This window comes from Amblyomma mixtum, chromosome 1, assembly GCF_055824585.1.
Source record: "Amblyomma mixtum isolate Tamu chromosome 1, ASM5582458v1, whole genome shotgun sequence".
Taxonomy (NCBI): domain Eukaryota; kingdom Metazoa; phylum Arthropoda; class Arachnida; order Ixodida; family Ixodidae; genus Amblyomma; species Amblyomma mixtum.
The window spans coordinates 311,314,366-311,333,427 of record NC_143012.1 but is presented as its reverse complement, the minus strand read 5'-3'; the positions used below and the strand labels follow the sequence as shown (position 1 = coordinate 311,333,427).

The 19,062-nt window shown below is 52.3% G+C and overlaps 1 protein-coding gene across 3 annotated transcripts in view; it reads left to right on the top strand.

Annotated features, from left to right (window-relative positions):
* Window positions 1-991: 991 nt before the first annotated feature.
* Window positions 992-19,062, top strand: part of LOC149372430 (uncharacterized) — a 276,300-nt gene continuing 258,229 nt past the window's right edge. Inside the window, exon 1 of one of the 3 annotated variants that reach the window (XM_089566906.1) lies at window positions 992-1,881. In XM_089566906.1, the coding sequence (XP_089423032.1) occupies window positions 1,808-1,881 (74 nt within the window). In that variant the 5' untranslated portion in view covers window positions 992-1,807. Of the gene's footprint in view, window positions 1,882-11,302; window positions 12,294-19,062 lie in introns of those variants that run through there. The other 2 variants (XR_016286998.1, XR_016286997.1) reach the window with 2 other exon arrangements.

The following is a 19,062-nucleotide window of genomic DNA, read 5'->3' as shown; positions in this document are numbered from 1 at the left end:
AGCTTACACCTTCAAAGACATCGTTTTACTCTATCAATCTGGCCATGGTCTTTATCCCCGCCCGTGTAAAGGTCTGTCAAAGGCGGAGGAGCGGCTTCTGCTCCGCCTGTATACTAATACTTTGCTGTGCCCGGCAGCTCTGAAACACTTCGACCCTTCTTTCTCGGGCAGCTGTCCGCACTGTGCGGAGAAGTCTTCGGACATCTACCACATGGTGTGGGCCTGCCCCTCCAACCCTGCTATCCCCCCTCACCCCAACCCAACCCGGGAGGACTGGGAGGCGACCCTGCTCGGCTGCTCTGACCTGCAGGCCCAACGGGCCTTGGTCGCGCGAGCCTGGGCGGCGGCCGATGCCACTGGGGTCCCGAACTAGGGACCTCCACCTAGTATTTGTAAGGGCTGGCCCCCTCTGGGTCAGCTCATGCATAACCTCCTGTATTATACCTGTACATAAATGTTTTCCACCACCACCGCGGCCGACCGCGCGAGCCGGCAGCCCATCTCTCCTCTGCTGCGACGTCATGTTGTCACGTGGTCAGCCGCCGCGTCTCTGATGTGGAGCCTCCACCGCCGTGGCCGACCGCGCGAGCCGGCAGCCCATCTCTCCTCTGCTGTGACGTCATGTTGTCACGTGGTGTCACGTGGTCACGCTAAAGGTCAATGGTAGCTCCACCGCCGCGCTCGACGGGCTGTAGTGTAGCTCTAGTAATATGCTTCGCATAAAACCAGAAGCGCTCGGTGCCGTGAGCTTTCTTTAGCAACAGCAGGCGGCCTTGTGGGCTTTGCACACCCATACCTCGTTGAAAAGTAAGTGACTCATCAATAAACGCGGTAAGCGAAGGCCTAATTACAGAACACTTCGCAAACTTACTCGCATATAAAAATGAACATAATGAAGTTCGCTACGTGCGTTCCCTAAGCCGCATACGAAGCGATCGGGCGGGGCGATAGGTGGAGCTGCTTTGGCTGCTTTGATGAGAAGAATCCAGAGCCAGTTCCAGAGCCCAATGGTTCCAGAACGCTAGAAGAGGCTCTCGTGCACGCTCGTGTTCTGGACCTTACTAGGCTTCGTTTGTTTGCCTGCTATACCCAACGCTCGACCAACGCTTCATTTAAGCGCAGCCTAAATCGCTCTGCTGGAAACGGACCTACTTGTTCTGATATTACGGTACCGACAGAATATTTTGGAACGAATTGAACCCTGGATATTAGCATGAACGGTGCGGGTGGCCCTTTGCGCTGGAACCTTGGACGCTTGCTACGTGGCCTTAGCACCCAGCGCTCCTGTTCATCAGACGCGTCCACAGAATGCTGGCTCATCGGCCAGCCAGCCTCGCGGAACAAGGCCTTGTGGGCGACCAAGCTGGTGTTAACCAAGTTCGAGCCGGGCAGCCTGCGTCTGCGCTCCTTCGGCGACCGAGGTGACTACAGGGCCAGGTACCGTGTTGGCGGCTGTGAAAACGACGGCGCTTTCTTGATGGCTTGGCTGCCCGGGCAGCAGCGCTGCATCCACGAAGTCCGTGTTTACGACCGAACACAGCTTTAGAAGGTCTACTTCGCGTGGTCTGGCATCGCTGAGCCGGCGCCCAACCTGCTACGCGTCGTGCTGCATCCGCTGCAGGCTTCAGCCGGAGAGTGGATTTTTCCTTGCCTTCGGCCCGCCTGCCTGACGTCGACCTCACCAACGTTCGTGTGCCGAGGGAAAAACGGCCCGCTCCACACCGTCACTCGTCGGAGAGCAGCTCTCAAGAATAGCGCTAGTCGCGTGTGAGCGGCTGAAAGACTTGACTTTTCCGTCTGCGAAGCCATGGCAGAGGTCTTCAGGAGCAGCACCAGAATCTCACCTTGGAGAGTCTGCTCGGAGCTGTTAGGCGTTGCAAGGTTAGCCCTCACTATTTCTCAGATCTGTTTGCTAGCACCTGGCACTGGAAACAAACACCTATTTGTGACGCACTGGGAGAGGCATTGGCAAAGTTTATCAGGCAACGTTGACGCTGCTAAACTGTAGCTTTGATAGCAGCAAAGCGATACGTATTGCCGAGGCACAATCCGCGAATTACACTTTAGGGCATGAAAACTTGGACAAGCGTACCCTAGCTGGAAGCAGAAACTGTCAGCAAGTTGTGTTCACGAGCCCGAAAAGCCTCGTGCTGCCTAAGATAAACAGCACATCGCCTATTATACAAGGGGGAAACGCCATCCGTGAGGCATTCAGTTCCTCCTGTTCGTGCACCGGCTGCTCGTGCCGCCAGCCCTGGCAGAGGCCCTCGATGCGCTGCCAAGGTGAAGGTTTTCCACGGAGTGTTTCTCGACGGCGTACTGTGCTCCCTGAATCACTGCCTACGCTCTAGCCACACAGACGACGTGGGTGACGGCATTGCCGATGATGGCAACACACCGGGAGCCGTCATCGGTGCGCTGTGTACGGACATGTGGATGCGTCCAAAGCTTTCACTTGGACGCGCACAGGGCTGACAATGAAAGTGAGGACGCGGCGCGGTATTTGACGCCCTGATATATAACCCGTGCCTATTTCGTTGGTCGCCTGTCGAAGTGTGCTCAATCCGAGGAACTTGGCCGAGCTGCACATCGTGAGCATTGGCAACATGCCTCATGAGATGGTGCCTAGGAATGGCAATCTATCGAGCATAAGTGTCGCATGCTCCGCTGGGAAAGACGTGGTGCGGCCTACTGCACCCATAGATGTCGCTAAGAAGCACAACTTGGACCTGCTCAGCAAGGCAGCGCGATTAGTGAAGATCCCCAACGTTGGGCCAGCAGCGTGTGCCGAACATCGCAACGCCAACGCATTCGACAAACTATGTAGCACGGCATCGCCGCGGGTCGTAATTTGATGCAATATTATCTGATCTAGTATGAAGCAATGTAATGTATGTAATTAACGCAATACCCTTGGGCCGTTGAAGATACAATAAATGATGACGATGAACACCAGTGGTTGCATTTTGGGGAAATCCGCCGGCTTGCACGAAGCAAGACAGTGTAGTCCCCTGTCTAATCTTATTCGTGATCTAAACCCACTCTTGGTTTTGAGAAAAGGAGAGGCGCACAACCGGTTCACTTTCTCGGTGCACATCTCAAGCGCGCCACGGACGCCGACTAAAAGCTTGACAGCTCAGCATAGCGTTGAATGCTGGCGTCCCATACCGCAGTACCTGATGTCCAGTGACGTCTTTAGGTAGTTGCTTAGCCATCTTTAGGACACGGTGTATGTGCTTCCAATAAGGGAGTAATTACTCATTGAAATCCACCCGAGCGCAGCCGTATACGGCTACAAAGGAAAGCTATACAGCTTTCTCAAGTGCTTCTGTTGCCGTGTTTTTGGCCCGCCGCGGTGGACCAGTGGTTATTGCGTTCGGCTGCTGACCCGAAAGACGCGGGTTCGATCCCGGCCGTGGCGGCCGAATTTCGGTGAAGATGAAATTCTAGAGGCCCGTGTGCTGTGCGATGTCAGTGCACGTTAAAACCCCAGGTGGTCGAAATTTCCGAAGCCCTTCACTACGGCGTCCCTCATAGCCCGAGTTCCTTTGGGAAGTTAAACCCCAATAAGCCAATAAACCAAACTATTAACGTGTTTAAGGTACCTAATAGCGAATAATATCACCTTGCCAAATACAAAAGGAGGTACCTGGCAGGTTTTAGTGACGGCGTCCGCACCCCTCCGCCTCCCCTTGGCGCCGTCACTGTCTGCCTCCGTGAAGCAGTGCACCGTTGCAAACTGGATGGCAACAGGGACCGCGTGAGTGCTGCTACCTGGCAGCATGTTGCGCATGTACTGCACTGCAGCAGCGCTGGCTTTGGTGAGGGCCCATCCATCAAAACTGTCGGCATTGCGAGCGCATCTTGCACTTAACCCACCCGTCCCTCGCAGCTCGTCTCTCACGCGTACCAGAGGCACTCCCGCCGTCAGTTTCCGGCGATAACGCACGCAGCTGCTTGATACCTCTGATCGCAATCGAGTGCCTCGGCTCCAGACCGGATCGCTACCGAGCCCGAGACTGATGCATCGCATGTACCCCGAGACCTACCCGACCGATACGTGTAGAGTCTGCCGGAGGGAGCCGGCAGATCACACGCACATCTTGTGGGACTGCATCAAAAATCCAAATGAAGCAAGATCAGGAACAATCCCGCCGCGGCTGGAGGCAGCCGCGAAGAGCAACGACCATGACCAACAGCTATGGGCCGTCCAGCAGGTCCTCGGGGCGCTCGAAAGGCAGGGATCCAGCGAGCCGGCAACGGCGAGCGGAGACCCGCGCCGAGTAACGGCAGCCTCGTAGACGACGTAGGCCCTCGTCGGGGCGCGCGAGCGTCCAACTGCAGGCACAAATAAAGTTTACTCCAATCCAATCCAATCGGCGTGCTTGCTTGGGAGCTTTACACTGATTTGCAATTTTCACTTACTTTTTCAGGCGTGTAATTACGAAAAGGCGCCAAAAATGAAGGCAGACGGAGAACACAGGCGCACTGACCCGCCGCGGTGGCTCAGTGGTAAGGCACTCGTCTACCGAGCCGGAGTACCCGGCTTCGAACCCGACCGCGGCGTCCGCGTTTCGATGGAGGCGAAACGCAAGAGGCGTCCGTGTGCTGTGCGATGTCAGTGCACGTTAAAGATCCCCAGGTGGTCGAAATTATTCCGGAGACCTCCACTACGGCACCTCTCTCTCACTCTTTCTTCTTTCATTCCCACCTTCCTCCCTTCCTTTACGGCGCGGTTCAGGTGTCCGCCGAGTTATGTGAGACAGATACTGCGCCATTTCCTTTCCTCAAAAACCAATTTACCTAACAACCGAAAGTTGCTTTGGGACGTTAAACCACCACAAACCAAACCAAACAACCGAAAGTTTGTTTCTTAATTGTTGCCCAGAATAACTGCGGCCATACGATAAACATCGCGAAAATCTGCGATGTCGTGCACGGTACGAGGAGAAAAAAATTGTAGGAAGGAAGCGCCCATAACTGGCGCCCTGGGTGAGGGACGCCTGAATCGCGCTTATAGGTATGTGGGGTGGTGAGAGAGAGAGAGAGAGAGAGAGATGTGGGCTGCAGGCATTGACAACGTTGTGCCTGAAACGCGGCGCTGAAGCCATAGGCCGTCGGCGTTCATTGTGTTGATTGGCGTTGGCGTTGACAGCGTTTTACGCCCCGATCATTTTAAGGAAAGGAAGTGCACATAACTGGCTCCCTGGGTCAGTGGAAGCCTGAAACGTTCTTATAGGTATACGTGGGGGGATGAGAAACAGATGTGGGCGGCATGCGTTAGCGCTGACAACGGTGTGCGCTCTCTCGCGATTAATTGCCACCTGCCAGAGTGGCAGGGTGGGTAGGGACTTTAATGTAGATATAAAGACAAACAGGAATTTCTTATGCGGGATGATGATGATGATGAAAAGCCTTTATTTAATAAAAGAGGTGAGGCTTTTTTAAAGAGCCCCGCAATGGGTGGAGTCCCTATTCCGGGACCCCATTGGTCGAAGCCGCCAGCTTAGCCCTCTTGACCAAAGCCTTTTGGGCCTGAAGGTCCGAGCAGCCAAGCAGGGCCGCCTCCCATTCCTCTCTGGTAGGGTTGGGGTGGGGGGAGAGAGCTGAGTTGCGCTGGCAAGCCCAAACCATGTGGTAGGTGTCAGCCACCTCGCCACAGTGTTTGCACCTGCCAGTGAACGCGGGATCGAAATGTTTTAATACTGCCGGGCACAGCATTGTATTAGTGAATAGTCTAAGTAGAACGCGTTCGTTTGCTTTCCCCAGTCCCTTTGCAGGGGCTGGGTACACGCGGTGCCTATCCTTATAATAAGATGTTATGTCTTTGAACGAGAGTAAAGAGCCACCTTCAGGTTTCAGGTGCTCAGGAGCCAATGGGAACGCCCGGTGAATGAGTGCTCGGGCCGCCGCGTCTGCAGCTTCGTTTCCTGCTAGGCCCTGATGGCCCGGAGTCCAAACTATGCAGTGGGGAGTAGGATCGGTGTCTCGGCTGCAGTTCCTTAATATTCGTTCAGCTAGTGGAGTTATCCAGCCAGTCTCATAATTTTTACACGCCGAACGCGAATCAGTTATGATGTGTTTTGATTTGGTATCAGAAGCAGCTAGGGCGATAGCAACCTCTTCAGCTTGTGTTGTGCCTGGGGCTTGAAAGGACAGACCATCCACCTGTATTTCTTGATGTATGACCGCGGCAGTGTACCACCCCCCGTGGGTCGGCCCGGCTACATCTACGTAGTAGACACCTTGCTTGTTGCCATAGTGGCGCGCTAAGGCTTCCGCCCTAGCCTGGCGACGACCACTATGGTCTTCCTTATCCATCTTAGTGGGGAGGGGTCGAACTCTGACGGCGCGTCTCCAGAGTTCGGGCACTCGGACCCGCTCCTGAATGTGAGGACATCCTGTTCCTTTCTCTCGTAACGCCTCGCACGGCTGTGACAACCCCGCGAAATACTTGCACAGACCTAGTCTTTGAGAACCAGGCATTGGTGCAGGAAGTTGAGCGTATATCCATCTATTTCTCCGACCACAAAGCTTCCTTCATGACAAGAACTGTTAGTAAAGTGTTGTATTGCGAAAGCAATACTATGCCAGGTCTAACCGCTCGTCGCGTGGTCCGTGGACCCCCCTGCTTTCAAAAACGAATTCATCAATTTTCCCCGACAGCTAGACGCTAGAAACGACATTCCAGCTTCATGGAGAGGACAATTCAAGGCAGCGCCACTACCCAGGAATATGCACCCCGATCTTCACCAGTCACGACGACAAGCACGAGCCGAAGCTATGAAAAGCCACTACGGCGGGCGCGAGGGCGTGTTCTATGTCGATGCTGCGGGTACCGAGCAGGGATTGACGGCCGTCGCGGTAGTGCTCCAAAATAAAACAGTGGACGGACTAGTACTGGCTAGCCAGGACATACTGGCTGCGGAAGAAGTGGCGATTGCTTTAGCTGCAACACACACTAGCTCGGAATACATTCTTGCAGATTCACAGACAGCGTATGGCAATTACCTCAGGGGCAGGATCGCACCACTAGCAGCTAAAATCCTGCAAGATAGCTACACCCGTGGCTACGAACCCGCACACGAACACTTAATATGGGTACCAGGTCACCAAGGCACCCCAGGTAACGAGAGCGCACATGCCTCAGCCTGAGCATTTCTCCCCCGGGTTCCCAGTGCGGATGCCGTGGAACCTCCTACCCCATTACTAACTTTAACGACATACTTCAGCACTTAAGATTATCCCGTCGGACCTACCCTCCGCCGGCTAAGACACTGGGCAAAGGGGAGGAACTACACCTCCGAAAGCTAGAGACCAACACTTACAACAACCCACGAAGACTACACGCAATAGACCCGGAGTCATTTGACTTACACTGCAAATTCTGCGGGGAGAAGGCGGACCTGTACCATATGGTATGGGCCTGCCAACGAAATCAGGCGGTCACTGTCAATAACCAGCCAACGCAGGAGGGGTGGGAGGCAGCTCTGACCAGCTCGGACGAAACGAGTCAAAAGCGACTCATCGAAAGAGCCCGGACAGCAGCCTACGCCAACAGGGTTCCGGACTGAGAGCTCCACCCGCCGCTACAGCCTCCTAAACAATTTCATTAAAATATTTTCACCGCCACTTCCATTGAAACGCGCCATTATCTGTTACAGCTGGCGTCGACGCTTTGGCTGACGCGGTTTATGCGTCGCGCGTCTATGCTTTCACACTTTCGAAGAAGGCGAAATTTTAGAGGACCGTGTACTGTGCGATGTCAGAACACTTTAAATGACCCCAGGTAGTAGAAATTTCCGGAGCCCTTGTCTACGGCGTCCTTCATAGCCTGAGTCACTTTGGGACACGCATTAACCCCCCCCCCCCCCCCCCCCTTAAAAAGAAAGCTTTAAATCTTTCATCTGTCTTTCAGCTCTCCTCTGCATGTGGCAGCGATCGTGGCTCAGCTAGAGTCAGTGGGCAATCCTCTTCACTTTCCCTTTCGTCGTTTCTTCAGTCACAACAACAATGCTGATTCCACTAACCTTGAATCCACAGAGGTCCGAGTGGCACACTCTGTTCGAATATCTGTCGTGAGCTAGCCTCTAGCTTTAATTACTGGTACCTGTAGGCTACATGTAACGAGAAACCGTACGTACGACACCACCCGGAAGGATGCACGACAATTCTCGTAGCAATGTAGTCGAGGCTACTGGCACCACATTGCGGTCATCCAGTTCACTTTTTTTTTTCTCTCTTAAACATGCCACGAAAACAGCAACTGCTCACTTCGAAATATATTCTGATCAGGACAGAGCAGAGCATTTTCGATTTTTGTCAGTGATTCGATGCTTCTGGCGAGTACAAAAACCAGAAGCTCTGGATGCCGGGAGCTTTCTTTAGCACCAACAGTCGGATTTGTAGGCTTTGCACACGCATACCCTGCTGAAAGATGAGGCTTATCATTAAATGCGGTAAGCGAAGGCCTAATTACAGAACACTTCGAAAACTTTCTCGTTATGTGTAATCGTTATTATCCGGGACAATATTCAAACGAGTGTAAGCAATGTAAGGCCAAAGCGGATCTCAACCATATTCTCTGGAAATGCCCTTTTGCCCCCCTGGAGGGACAAAAAATAAAGTCACTTGAACAATGGGAGGCTCTCCTACTCAGCTCCGATCCGGAGACTCAAACAAAAGTCGTCCAACTGGCCGAAGACGCCGCCAGGAGCCAAGACCTTCTGGCCGTCGTTTAGGCGGGGGGCCTATATGCCCTTCAGACTGTTGGCAATAAACGTTTTACAATCCAATCCAAAAATCGCATAACAAAAAATTGGCAGTGGTTTAGCTCTGTTTAAACCGGGTAAATTGCATAAGCAATGGTGTGCGCGTTCTTGTGGCGATTCTTCGGCGCGTTGCCTTCGCCTGGTAGCATTGCGGCGTTCCTGAGCAGTCAGGTGTTGAGATTCATCTGTGACCGATGACGTGGAACCACTCTGCGTGGTAGAACGTTGTCGCCGAGCTGCATCCTTAGCCCGACGCTTCACAAGACGTTCTTCACGCTGTTCTGGCGTTTCTTGTGCACGTTGTCGCTTTCTCGCTTCTTCCTGTCGCTGTCACTTTTCCTTAGAGGACTGCATAGCAAAGCATTCACGCCAAGGCAAGCGCGCATTTATAGACGTTTAACTGCGCGGGAGCATGGGTGCCGCCATATTTGGTCACGTGACCATTCCGCCACGTCGCAAGGGTCCACAGAACGCCATCGCCCGTTCGGCTGTACGCCTTGCTCGTCGGTAAATTGGTTTTTGAGGAAAGGAAATGGCATGAATGTTGCCTTTTTCGATCACTTAGCGTTGCTTACGAATTTCTCACAGTGACCGGTAGACACCTGGACCTCGCCGTAACGGGAATGGAGGAAGATGGGAGACGCACCTTTGTTCATTCCAAACTCCGGAGACCCTGGTTCGATTCCCCAACTCTACCAATTTTCTATACAAGCTTTTGTCACGAGCAGAATCTGCTACGTGACTCCATTCCTAAATATCAACAAGAGCGAAGAACGGGAAATAAACACCATAATTAAGAGATGCACTAAGTGCGCTAGGGCTCCCCATAACTACTTCTAACGACATTCTACAGAGAGTGGGGTTGCATAATGAGTGGAAAGAGCTGGCTGAGGCGGTCAGGATATCCCAGAGAGAGCGACTCGCAGGAACGACGGCAGGTAGACAAATCCTCGACTGGGTAAACCTACTAGCGCCCGGGGAAGGCGAAAGTGTCAGGGAAAGCATAGATCGAGCAATCAGAAAGCATCTATGCGTCTTGCCCATACCGAAGAACATGCACCCCGTACACGACGAGGGGAGGAGGAAAAGCAGAGCTAAGCACCTCGCTAACAAATTGGACAAACTGCTGCCGGGATCGGTCGCCTACACCGATGCAGCGATCGGTAAAGAAGGTGACGTAACCTCAGTCGCCCTATTAGACACCGGGATCGCCATAGGAATCGAAAGAAACCGAGATCTACCGCTGGTAGAGGCGGAGGAGATGCAATAGCCATTGCCATTGCACGACCAGGCGTGAAACACATCATCAGCGATAGCAAAGCGGCGGTTAGGAATTTTAGCAAGGGTAGAGTCAGCAATCGTGCCGCCAAAATTCTGAACGAGTTGTCTCTCGCCGAAAGCATGGCTATAATCTGGACCCCAGCACACGCCGGTCTCGCCGGCAACGAGGCTGCCCACATGCTCGCCCGCTCTTCGCTACCTCAGGGTGCTGCGGACGCCTCCACAATATCATCTAAAAGCAAACAAAGTATTGGTATGTTTAGGGATGTAACCGAAAATCTGAAGGAAGACCGGAGGATATATCCGCCACCGGATAGATCCCTGAGTAAAAAGGAGTCGTACGACTGGAGAAGACTCCAAGCTCGAAATTTCTTCTCGCCCCTGTGGAGGAGTTGGACGGGCGCCAGAGGGCGGATGAGGGACGGTGCCGAAACCGAAATTTGTAAATTTTTCGGCCACGTGGCAACATTAGATCACATAATTTGGAGATGCGTTCGTGCCCCAGGGCGCAACGCGATTAAAACTAGCAATTAATGGGAGACCACGCTGAGAAGCTCCGACGAAAAAACTCAGCGCTTCGCTGTCCGCCTGGCGGCCGAGGCTGAAGACTTCTCCTAGACGGGATTGGATGTCCTTCGGCCGCGGTGCGACAGACTGCCTCCCCGGACGCCTGCGCGCGAACCAGAAGGTGCCTACCGCGCCATATTCGGCGGAAATAAATGTTCTTCCTCCTTCTCCTCCTATTCGGTGTTTTTTATTTGTGTGGTCTGACTAGAAATTAGGCTAATTAACCGATATCATTCGAATGCCATCAATGCAAGGCGAAAGCGTTTCCTGGCGCACTGTTTGTTTTTTGTTAATTTTTCTTATTTCATTTTGTTTTTATTGCATTTTTTTGTTTCGTTTCTTTTCATGTTTTATTTTTTATTTCTTTCTTTCTATTTATGAGAGCCATGCATACTAGATGAGCCTTTATTCATGCTGCCGCGCGGCGCGCCGACGGCGCTGCCATCTGGCGGAGCGCTGCTGAAGCAACGCTATTCAAGGTCAACGCCAGGAGTATAGTGAACTAGAGTATAGAGTGAGATGAGTATTCTAGTTCACTAAAGCCAGGAGCTACGCGACGGCTCGAAATCTGGCACAGTATTGCTTACGCAATAAAATAACATGATTAAGTTCGCCATGTGTGTTCGCGAAGCCGCATGCAAAGCGATCGGGCGGGACGATAGGTGGAGCTGCTTCGGCTGGTTTGATGAGAAGAATCCAGAGCCAGTTCCAGAGCCCAATGCTTCCAGAACGCTAGTCGAGGCGCTCGTGCACGCTCGTGTTCTAGACCGTGCTAGGCTTCGTAGGTTCGGCTGCTTTTCCGAACGCTCGACCAACGCTTCATCCAAGCGCAGCCTAGATCGTTCTGGTGGAAACAGACCTTTCTTCTGATAGCACGGTACCCACAGAACATTTGGTAACCAGCTGAACCCTCAATATTAGCATGGACGGTGCGGGTGGCCCTTTGCGCTGGAACCTTGGACGCTTGCTACGTGGCCTTAGCACCCAGCGCTCCTGTTCATCAGACGCGTCCACAGAATGCTGGCTCATCGGCCAGCCAGCCTCGTGGAACAAGGCCTTGTGGGCGGCGAAGCTGGTGTTAACCAAGTTCGAGCCGGGCAGCCTGCGTCTGCGCTCCTTCGGCGACCGAGGTGACTACAGGGCCAGGTACCGTGTTGGCGGCTGTGAAAAACGACGGCGCTTTCTTGATGGCTTGGCTGCCCAGACAGCAGCACTGCATCCACGAAGTCGAGTGTACGACCGAACGCAGTTTGAGCGGCTCTCCTTCGTGTCGTCTGCCAACGCTGGACCGACGCCCAACCTGCAACGCGTCGTGCTGCATCCGCTGCAGGCTTCAGCCTGAGAGCGGATTTTTCTGTGCCTTCGGCCCGCCTGCGTGTCCTCGACCGCACCAACGTTCTTGTCAGCGGCGCCCTGGCGCCCAAGGTGGCCGAAGTGCTGACAGAAAACGGCCCGACTCTCCACACCGTCAAGTTCGTCGGATACCATCTGTCTACGGAATCTGCCAGCGCCCTGCTCCTAGCGCTGGTCGTGTGTGAGCGGCTGAAGGACTTGACCCTCCAGGACAGCACAACGTCTTCCACCTGCGACGCCATGGCAGCGGTCTTCAGGAGCGGCACAGTTAGTGAGAAGCTCACCTTGGTGGATCTGCTCGGAGCTGGTAGGAGTTTCAAGGTTTGCCCCCACTATTTGACAGATATGTTTGGTGCAGAACATCAATTGGCGACGCATTAGGAGAGGCATTGGCAAAGTTTTTTATCTGACATCACATGCTCTGCTTGGAAAGGCGTGGTGGGGCCTAGTGCACCCATAGATGACACCAGGAAGCATTACTTGCGCCTGCTTAGCAAGGCAACGCGGTTTGCGAAGATCCTCGACGGAGGGCGAGCAGCGTCCGCCAAACATCGCAACGCCGCCGCATTCGACGAACTGCGTGGCACGGCATCGCTGCGTTCTGTAACGTAATTTGATCTTATCTAATCTAGAGTAATGCAATTCAATCTATGTAGTTTACGCAATGCCCTTTGGCCCCTTGAAGGTACAATAAATGATGACGATGAACACCTGTGGTTGCGTGTTGAGGAAATCCGAGCTCCAGGGCCGGCTTTCACGAAGTAAGAGTGTCTAGTTCCCTTTCTATTATTAGTAGGGGTGTGCGAATATCAAATTTTTCGAATACGAATCGAATACGAATACTTGGTTCCGAATATCGAATCGAATATCGAATAATCAAGGACAGACGTATTTAATCACTATAAAACATTATTTGAACATCCAAGAACATCACAGTTCAACTATGAGTGATGAAATAAACACAAAAGATGTGTGTGGCTGCACAAAAAGTATCAAAGTCTCGAACATTATTCTTAGAGGAGTGGAACATAAAAGGTTGCCATGAAGGAAAACCGGCTGCTCCACATGGTCAGGCAGAAGTAGTTAGTTCCCTTCTAGCTGAAGCAACTTCTCCAGCCACAAAAATGCCCTCTCAATTGGCTCTGGGCAAAAGGATTTGCCGGGCTAGTTGGTTCATTTCTGAAATAAAGATTTAACTGCGCGAAAGGGTTAGGACACAAGGGAGACATATTCACGACACTTAGAAGCGCAGCTTCGACACTTAGAAGCGCGCTTCCAAGTGTCGTGAATGTGTCTCCCTTGTGTCCTAACCCTTTCGCAGAGTTAAATCTTTATTTCATATTTGCTCTTGCGGACCGATATGAACGCCGGTGCTCGCAGTAGAATATTCGGCTGGGTACGAATATTCGCGTCGGGTCGAGTATTCGAAACAATACAAATACTTGGATTTCGAATCGAATACGAATAGTAAAAATATAATATTCGAATTATATGCGAAAATTTTGAATATTCGCACACCCCTAATTATTAGTGGTCTGAACCCGCTCTTGGTTTTGAGAAAAGGGAAGGCGCACAACTGGCTCACTTTGTTGGTGGACACCGCGCCACGAACGCCGACTGAAAGCTTAAAGGTGCACTGAAGAGGAATCTGAACTTGTCTTTTTGCCGCGGGAACTCGATCTACACGTTCCGAGCTTTCTTAGAAACTGCGATTTATTGCCCTGTGTGGCCGATTTCCGTAATTAAATCGAATTAACGTCCGGCTCCCGCCTTTTTTTTTTTTAAATTCTCCTGCGTACGGTGGGCGGAGTCGACCAACGCGTGGAGCCCCTTTCACCCAGTCCCGTGGCGGCTTGCCGCTCTGCCATCGGCGGAGTAATACGCAGTAGTCCGTAGTAGCAAATAGTCCGCGCGTATTTTTTTTTTCTGCGGGCTTCTTTTGCGGCTATATTATCTGCGAATGAAACTATTTATTCATGGAAACCTAAAAAACAAAATAAAGCGAAAGCAAAGCCTCCACGGAGCTGGCTGAAAGGCTTTTCACGCGTTGGTCGACTCCGCCCACCGTACGCGGAGAATTCAAAAAATAAAGGCGAGAGCCGGACGTTAATTCGATTTAATTAGGGAAATCGGCCACAGCGGGGAATAAGTCGCAGTTTCTAAGAATGCTAGGAACGTGTAGATCGAGTTCCCGCGGCAAAAGACTAGTTCAGAATCCTCTTCAGTGCACCTTTAACGTTGAATGCTGGCGTCCCATAGCGCAGTACTTGATGCCCAGTGATGCCAACTGCCCAGGCAGTTGCTTAGCCAACATTAGGACACGGTGTAAGTGCTTGTCACCACATTTGAGGTCCTCAATAGCGAATAATATCACCTTGTCAGATACAGAAGCAGGTGTCCGGCAAGTTTTAGTGACGGCGTCCGCCAACTTCCGCCTCCCCTTGGCGCCATCTCTGTCTGCCTCCGTGAAGCAATGCACCGTTGCGAACAGGATGGTAACGCGGTCTGCGTGAGTGCTGCTACCTGGCAACATGCTGCGCATATCTACTGTGCTGCAGCTGCGCTGGCTTTGGTGAGGGGCCATTCGTCAATGCTGTCGGCAGTGTGAGCACACCTGGCAATTATCCCACCCGTCCCTCGCAGCTCGTGCTCCCACGCGTACACGAGACTCTTGGATACCTCGGATCACAACCGAATGTCTCGGCGTGCTTGCTTGGCAGCTTGACGCTGTAGTTCAATTTTCACTTTCATTATTAGCGCTATAATCACGAAAAGGCGCCAAAAATGAACGGCACACGGAGAGTTGGCTCAGTGGTTGAGGCGCTCGTCTACTAAGCCGGAGGACCCGGGTTCGCACCCGACCGCAGCGGCCGCATTTCGATGGAGGCGAAACACAAAAGGCGCCCGTGTCAGTGCACGTTGAAGATCCCCAAGTGGTCAAATTTATTCCTGAGACCTCTTTCGTAGTGGAGGACTCCGGAAATTTCGATCACCTGTGGTTCACTCTCTCCTTTAACCCGTCCCTCACGGCGCGGTTCAGGTGTCCACCCAGATATGCGAGAAAGCCACTGCGTCTTTTCCTTTCCTCAAAACCAATTTTCAATTTTGCGGAGAACACACTTAGGCGCACTAACAACTGAAAGTGTGTTACTTGTTACGAAGAATAACTGCAGCTGTGCGATAATTATCGAGGAAACTTGTGCCTTCGTGCACAGTACACCAAAAAAAAAAGACTCCACGTAATACCATTTTTTCCTAGGTATACAATGGTCTTTGTAGGTAAACATTGAGAGAACACTGACACATTTCTTTCGTTAGGACCGCACACATCTGATCGCCAAGCAACTTTCAAGACCAGTTTGTCAAATTTCTTTCCTTCTGTCTGGTTGGTTGATATTGAGGCCTGCCCAGGACACGCTTTCCGAAGTGTGGTGCGCACTTATGGGCCACGCATTGAACACTTATGTGTAGTTCTGCTCGTACAGTGTGTCAAACATCTGCCCGTTTGTTCAATGTATGTAGCACCACACGTCAGCGGAAAGGAATACGCTACCTTCTTTAGCATGCTGTTTGCCATGTTTGTTTCCTTAAACTTGCTTGTTTTAACGCTATAGCGTTAAACCTATATAGCCTTAACCGTTCTGCAGAAAATCCGGCGTCGTCGTTGTGAGTGAAAAATCCCCGAAGCAGCAGCCTAGGTCACGTGACCTTGTGGCATCATCATCACAACCTGCCCACCTGATTGTGAGCAAACTACCTTCCATGGCAGGTAGCAGTTAAATTAAAGATTGGTCGCTCGGGAAGAGCAACCTTGGTGGCATAAGCGCCGCCAGTGGCAGCCCCTGCCATCGCAGGGCAGTGGCGCGTCGCTTACCGCTGCACCACGCGGCGAGGAGGGGTATGAAAACTCCCAGGGATCTATGAATGTAAAGTATAATGATATTTTGCACATATAGGAATTAACCCATTACGCTTGAGGTGAAGCTTAGGTTCCCCCTCCCTTTTTATTATTCAGTGTTATATTTTTAATGTATATATGTACGTAATGTTCCCCTCTTGCTCAAGGACGTCCAAAGATCATTCGCCTGGTGTTCAGCGCTCTTTCTTTTGTGAACTCTACAGTCAGTATATGTACCATACTTGACAGAAGTAACCAAGAAAGAGGCGTTGTTTCTTAGCCGTGGTTACCCCTGATGCTCTAAATTTGTGTAAGGTATGGCGAACTTCTCACCTTTCGAAACCTTCTTGCATTTAGGGGTGCCATAAAGGCTACACTCTACGACGTAGAAGCAAACATCTTTGCCTGGTTACCTTTCGCAAAGACGGTACATTTCTTTGAGTGCGGCAGATGACTCCACTGTCACTGTCTCGTGCGGTGGCGAAAGAACACGCAACTGAGAGACTTCAGGACAAATGCAGTTGTAGGCGCGGCTAATGGAAAGTCGGGCAGTCCACGATGGTCAACGGCCGTGGCGTACCAGTCGCCGCCGTATCCATTAAAAGCCGAAATATAGGTACAGCCGAGGAAGTTGCAATAGCACTCGCTTGCGTTGGAACGAAAGCAAACATCATAATTAGCGATAGCAAAACGGCCGTCTGGAATTTTGGCAATGGAAGGGTCTCGAAAGAGGCTAACAAAGTTTTAGCATGTTCTGAATTGAACCGTTAAATTACGGTAATCTGGACCCCCTCACACAAATCAGTCCCAGGCAACGAGGCGGCACAAGAGTTAGCCGGAGCTCTCTAATGCCGGGCAACCGTAGTGCCACAAATCTGTGGCACTAAGGTGAGCGTGCGCAAACCTGCACTGAAATCGTGGAGCACTATAGAGCCGGAAGAAGGTCTCTGCCACTGCCAGACCGAAATTTAAGCAACAGAGAGGCTGATCGCTTGGCGGCGCTTGCACGCTGTAAATTTCCCATATCCAGTATGGCTGTTCCTCACGCGAACAGAAGATAGACCAGATGATAAATGTAAAATCTGCGAAGAAAAGGGTACTCTTGATCATATTGTAACACGGCGGCCAGCCGAAGAATGAGGCGTGGTGAACGATGGCTATGAGATGATTTAATGGCCGCTGGCCTAGCGCGGGCGCTCCGTCCCGCGCCACTGCCAGCTTCGTCTTCGTCACACTACCCGGGGCCTCCGAGCGATCGTCCCGATCGGTGACGAACAGACGGCGAAATGGCGATGGTCTTGAGTGAAGGATCGAACAATATGTAGAAGGTGGTGCAGTGCTGGCCGCCACGATGAGAAAGATGAGAAAATGAGTCCCGGTCCACGAAGCATCCGCGCCGTAGGGTGCCAGGAGCTGACGGCCGAGGTCTCTGGACGCACCGAACGGCGGGGGCAGGGGGGCGTGTCTTCATGTTTGGGTCTTGGGTCAGTAGGGTCTTTGGTCGGTGGGGTCTTGGGTCCGTCGGGTCTTGGGTCGTCGTGTCGTGTGGTCCGGGCGGGGGACGGGGCTGGGGTGAGCGGCGAGGTCGGTTCAGGTCGGGCGGGCTGGGGCACGGCCGTGCGGCGCTGACCAGGTACTCACGGCTGACGTCCACGGCAGGCCCAGGACGCCGAAGCTCCGCGACCAGGCTGGCGATGAAGGGACCCCCGCACCTCACACCAAATGTAACACGGCGGCCAGCCGAAGAATGAGGCGTGGTGAACGATGACTACGAGATGATTTAATGGCCGCTGGCCTAGCGCGGGCGCTCCGTCCCGCGCCACTGCCAGCTTCGTCTTCGTCACAATATAATCTGGCAATGTCCTGACTTTCCAGGCGCCAGGAAAAACATTAAAGTAGAGACGCCTTGCTGCGAAGCGAGTCCCCCGCCGAACAGCAACAAGTCATCCGCCTGGCGACGGAAGCCGCGAAGAAACACAACTTCGCCTGTCTATAGTCGCGGAAGCGCCCCCCTCCTACATCGGGGGCCTCCTACATCGGTGGAAAATAAAGTCCTTTTTTGAAAGCAGAACGAAGGGCGGACGCGTAGCAGAAGTCGATTGGGTAGGTATACGTCGCCAGTGACTGCAAGCTCACCTTTTTCTCCTCGAGCAGGTTATCAGGCTACCACCAGTATATGCACCGTACTTGCTATAAGCTCGCCTCTCTGCTGCCCCGCTCCGACTGGCACTTACCGTTCGTATATAGCCCAAAAAATACGTCTAAACGGTGCCATCTCTTTCTTGTGACGTCATACCGGTTCTAAGGGCGTGGGTTTGAAAAGTTCCAAAACAGTTTCTGTGGCCCTTTTAACTGCTCTGTTGTGTTCTTCTTCAGAAGCAGATCCTGCAACAAATAGCGAGCGAGATAATAATCGTGGTTGTGCGCTCTTCATCTGTCCACGTATTTTTTTGCGTGGAAACATGTCTCATATACCAAACAACCAACTAGCCCAGCTGTACACGCCGTGGAGAGGGCCACTTCCATTGAAACCGGCGTTAATTTTCGTTTTCATGGTTATAGACTCCGTTAGTTATAAGAGAAAGGAAGGCGCATAATGGGTCAGCGGACACCTCAATTGCACTCTGAGGTATGTGGCGGTGGTATCCGCCTCCAAAAACCGTGCTTTCGTGCAGTATTCCATGCGTAGCAATGCTAAACAGCCAGCCAATTTTTTTGTTCAGTCATTCCGCGTCTCTCATGGAAGTGCACATACAGGCAGGAGACGGGGACGGTTGATAAGTGGAGAGGCAAATTCCCCTAAACACCATCTAGCAGGTGGAGGTTTCACACTGACGCCGATGCCACCGGCAGGCAGTTTTCGCATTCATGACCCTCCTAATGCTATTGCATTAAAAGAAATATTAAAAGAGGGGACTCTTAAGCTCTGCCTTAAGAATATGACGTGATAGCGTAATGGGTTAATTCCCATATATGCAGAACTGGTCACTCTACATTCATAGACCCCTGGGAGTCCTCATACCACTCCTGGCACAGTGGTGCAACGGTTAAATGATGACAGGTGCTGCCACCGGTGGAATTTGTGCGACATAGGTTGTTGTTCCCTAGCGAGCAGTCATTACTTTAACTGCCACGGTGGGCAGTTTGCTCACTATCCGGTGGGCAGCTCTCCCGAAAGTCATGTTGCACACA